Consider the following 4,335-nt stretch of genomic DNA (forward strand, 5'->3'; position numbering starts at 1 on the left):
CGCCATGTTGGTTCCCCCTCACGGCCGGGCACTCCCTCACAGAACCCCCCAGCCGGGCCGGGGGTTCCGCTGGGCCCCGGCTGCCGCCACCGGCACGCCCTGAGGTCCCCTTTGTCTCTTCTCGGGCCTCTTCAGCTCTCCACAGCCACTGCCCAGCCCTGATGGGCCGTGCCTCTCCTCCGCCCGTGGCCCCACTTTGCTCCCTTTGCGGGAGGTCTCAGGGCATCGGAGCTCCGGCTCCTCATTAAATATTTCCTGGCAGATCTCAGCTTCTTTCAGCTATTTATAAGTGTGTATATGTGTGTGTATATATGTGTGTGTGTGTGTATATACATACACTACTATATATAAACGGGAAGGGGATAGATTTAGATTAGCCATTAAGAAGAAATTCTTCCCCTGTGAGGTGCTGCGGCCCTGGCCCAGGTTGCCCAGAGAAGCTGTGGGTGCCCCCTCCCTGGCAGTGCCCAAGGCCAGGTTGGACGGGGCTTGGAGCAGCCTGGGCTGGTGGAGGTGTCCCTGCCCATGGGGGTTGAATTGGGGGGGAATTGGGGTCCCTTCCACCCCAAACCCCACTGTGATTTTCTCCACTTGTGTTTCTTAGCACATTTGTGCTGTCCCATTTGAACTTCTTGGACTTTGTGATTCGCCACCCTGCCATATGAGCTGTCCCAGGGGGTTTCTTTCTGCTTGGGTTTCTCATTGCCATCTGCTCTGCTCACTGTTAACCCAAGATGCAGGCTGTTGTGTCCAAGGACCCTTTTGCTGTAGGCCTGCTTACCTTATTCTTGGTGCTCTGTCGCTTTCTTTTGTTCTGTCTTTCAAATCCATGTGCACAGACATCCGCTCCTGAAGTAACTCCACACTTACCCAGTCTATGCTTGTAACAAAAAGCAGTACCAAGCTTGGAAATTCTCTAGGGCAGCCGCTTTTGACAGTTACTCCCCAAATATGGTTGTGAGCTTGTGGTAGGGCAGTGGCTCACCCTCGTGTTCCAAAGGCTGAGCACCACTGATGTATAAAACTTGATTTTAAACCAGTGTTCTACTTGTTGGGTGTGAGCATCTGTAGCTTTTTTTGAGTAAAAGTCATTGTGTGACGGTTCTTGGGCTTTGGGGGATCCTGCAGATTCCAATGAGTCACTGCTGGTTGATTTTCCTGGGGGAATGGGTTGTATTTCAGGGTTGCGAAGTTTAATCTCTGTTGAATTATGACGCTAATCAGGAATTTTGTTGTGATAAAAAATGCTTTTCACTGACACTTTTATGAACGTGCTTTTTAATAGTGCTTGTGGTATTTACATGGTGAACTCTTAATTTAGAACTGGTCACGTACCAAGTGTGTGCGGCTGAGAGGGTGTCGATGCATTGGCAGTATCACTGTTTCAGTCTTCATCTCCTTAGTAGGATCAGACCAAAGTTGTATTTGTGCTTTAATATTTTATTTTTTTTCTATGCGCTTCAGGTCAGAACGTGAAACGTGAGTCTGGAAGAAAAGTCCAGACAGGAAACATCACTGCTGCTAAGGTACCGTACTCTCATGTCACTCTATTTGTATTCCTTTATTTTGTGTGTGTGTGCATGTGCATATGTATATTATATATATTTAAGAGGGAAGTCTGGCTCTGAAGCACGTTTTGTCTAGAAGCAGCATAGGAAATGAATTTTCAGTGTTAAAACACTAGGTGCAGTGTAACTGAATGTGGAGGGGCTTCACCTACCAACACCTCTTCCTCTGCAAAATCTGAAAGCGTGCAAGTTTTGACATCTGATTTAAAGAGTCCTTTAGTGTGGTGCCAGTGCTTTTATAATCCTGGTGTTCTCATTCCCACGTAATTCTTAACCTCTGCTGCATCTAAGCAGCTGTAGAGTCATTTGGTCACTTAAATTTTGCAGTGGGTCCTTGTTTCATGTAGACTTTTTCTTTTTCCAGATGTTTTAATGCCCTGCTGTATTGTCTAATTTCTTTTGTTCCTCCTAGACCATAGCTGACATCATCAGAACATGTCTGGGGCCAAGAGCTATGATGAAGGTAAGGACTTCTGCTGGAATACCCGCGCTGCTTGCTGACGAGGAACGCCGTGTTTATTAAAACTCAGTGCAAATCTTGCTTCTCTTCCCGTTGCAGATGCTTTTGGACCCCATGGGTGGGATTGTGATGACCAATGATGGCAATGCTATTCTTAGAGAGGTGAGTTTCTCTCCTAAAGGATTATCTTGCTTCATGTGTGAGTCAAAATCTCCCAGGATATGGTTCTGTAGCTGCTGATGGAGCTGTGTTATTTCATCATCTGACTTGAGAGCCACCAGTTAGTAAATGGCAGTACCAAAAGGGTGCTTACTTAGGGGTAAATTAAATATTTCAAGCAGATTTCCTCCTCAGAAAAGTAGGTTTGATCCCAGGGTGCTAAGTTTTCATGAAGGTGTAAATTCTATAGTAATTGTGGCTATAGTTGCTTGTATCAAAACCTTATGAGTAGATGCTTGCTTTTACCATGTCAGATAATTAAACCAAAAACTCATTGTATTTCTGGGGCAAGTGCTGTTGAAATAACATCACCAAAATGGTAATGCCTGAAAAACAGAGAGAGATCCAATATTGTGCAATATGAGGGCTTATTTTTGGTCTCAAAAAGAAGAAAAATCTTTCCTATATCGTGCAGAACGCCCTTGATTATTTAAAAGGTGGGGGATTTCTTCCATTGAGTGACGCAGGGACTTTCAGCTTTAGTGCTGTGGGCCACAAACGTTCTCCTTGCTCTCCTGTACAGATACAAGTCCAGCACCCGGCCGCAAAATCGATGATTGAGATCAGCCGCACTCAAGACGAAGAAGTCGGAGATGGGACGACGTCTGTGATCATCCTCGGTAAGGAGAGGGAATAAGATGTGTCTTTCATAAAGGATTAAGGCTGAAGTTCAGTACATGGGCCTTAATAAAACAGATATTCGTTATTTACCAGCCCTAAAATTGATCCTTTACTTTGCTGAGAGGAGAATGCTGGGTTCATTAGACCCTTCAGTGATCCATGCTTCAGGAAGTTGTGGTTTTTTCCCCAAAATAGGCACAGTTAAGCATAAAGAAAGGTACAGATGATGTTAGAGCTCTCTGTGTGGACAGCAGATACTTTTTGTCTGGTATGCAAGTCTCATGGCTTGACTGTCGAGTGTTTTCCTACCTTAGCTCAGGAATTTTGATGAGTTTTGGTTTGTTTTTTGTTAGCTGGAGAGATGCTCTCCGTTGCTGAACACTTCCTCGAGCAGCAGATGCACCCAACTGTGATCATTGGGGCTTATCGTAAGGCTCTGGATGACATGATCAGTATTTTAAAGAAAATTGGGTAAGTACGGGCTGGGGGGAGTTAGGGAGAAGGGGTCTGGGGTTTCTGCACTGCTTGAAGATGATTCTTCAAACTTAATATAATTGGAGAGGGACTCGATGGGATTATGGGATTGCAGCTTGGAGTAATGCTCGGTTTACTGTTTGGTTTCTGCTTTGTCTCAGCACTCCGGTGGATGTGAACAACAAAGAGATGATGCTTAAAATAATAAAGAGTGCTATAAATACCAAGGCAATAAACCGTTGGAGTGACTTGGCCTGCAGCATCGCTCTCGATGCTGTGAAGACCGTGGAGTTCGAGGAAAACGGCAGGAGGGAAATTGATATTAAAAAATACGCAAAAGTAGAGAAGGTGAGCGTGTCCTCAGCTATTTCTTCTCTGTGTGCTCTTTCTTATTCGGAGTTGGTTGTTCCTGGGATGCGGTGGGAAGGGTTTTGAGCTGCTGCTCTGCAGTCTGCGGACGTGACCCTTGACGGTGCTTTAGAGCTGTCAGCCGTGTTGGTTTACGGTGAAAATAGGGGCAGTCATTTCAACTTTTAAAAACCATCTGTCAAAAAGATCGTTTAAGTTGGTTTGGTTTACGTTTTCCAAACGTGTTGTAATGCAATAGGATGTGAGCAGTTTCTCAGTTTCTTCCATGGCTTTTCACTTAACACATTCTTAAAATGAACTCGGATTAACCTGGATGCATCACGATCATTTGGCAGAGTTTTGCTTTTCCATTCTATGGGATGAATAGTTTCAGCAGCACAGATGCACTGGTTTTCACAGGCTGACTCGCCTTGTTTTCTCCCTTTCTCGTGTCAGATTCCAGGTGGCTTTTGCGAAGACTCGTGTGTATTGCGTGGGATCATGGTGAATAAAGACGTCACCCACCCCAGGATGCGGCGCCTCATCAAGAACCCGCGCATCGTCCTCCTGGATTGTTCTCTGGAGTACAAGAAAGGAGAGAGCCAGGTAAAGCAAGTCACAGAATCACAGAATGTGAGGAGTTGG

The 4,335-nt window shown here is 45.4% G+C and overlaps 1 protein-coding gene across 1 annotated transcript; it reads left to right on the forward strand.

The window, feature by feature from the left end:
* Positions 1-1,464: 1,464 nt before the first annotated feature.
* Positions 1,465-4,323, forward strand: LOC104533710 (T-complex protein 1 subunit gamma-like; the record flags this gene model as incomplete). The annotated part of the gene is made up of 7 exons (XM_010184767.1): positions 1,465-1,526; positions 1,981-2,031; positions 2,128-2,190; positions 2,771-2,867; positions 3,222-3,339; positions 3,504-3,690; positions 4,147-4,323. Coding segments are annotated over 7 exons (755 nt in total), but the record flags the coding sequence as incomplete, so codon positions are not given.
* Between the last annotated feature and the right edge of the window lie 12 nt (positions 4,324-4,335).

This window comes from Mesitornis unicolor, unplaced genomic scaffold (assembly GCF_000695765.1).
Source record: "Mesitornis unicolor isolate BGI_N332 unplaced genomic scaffold, ASM69576v1 scaffold25305, whole genome shotgun sequence".
Classification (NCBI taxonomy): domain Eukaryota; kingdom Metazoa; phylum Chordata; class Aves; order Mesitornithiformes; family Mesitornithidae; genus Mesitornis; species Mesitornis unicolor.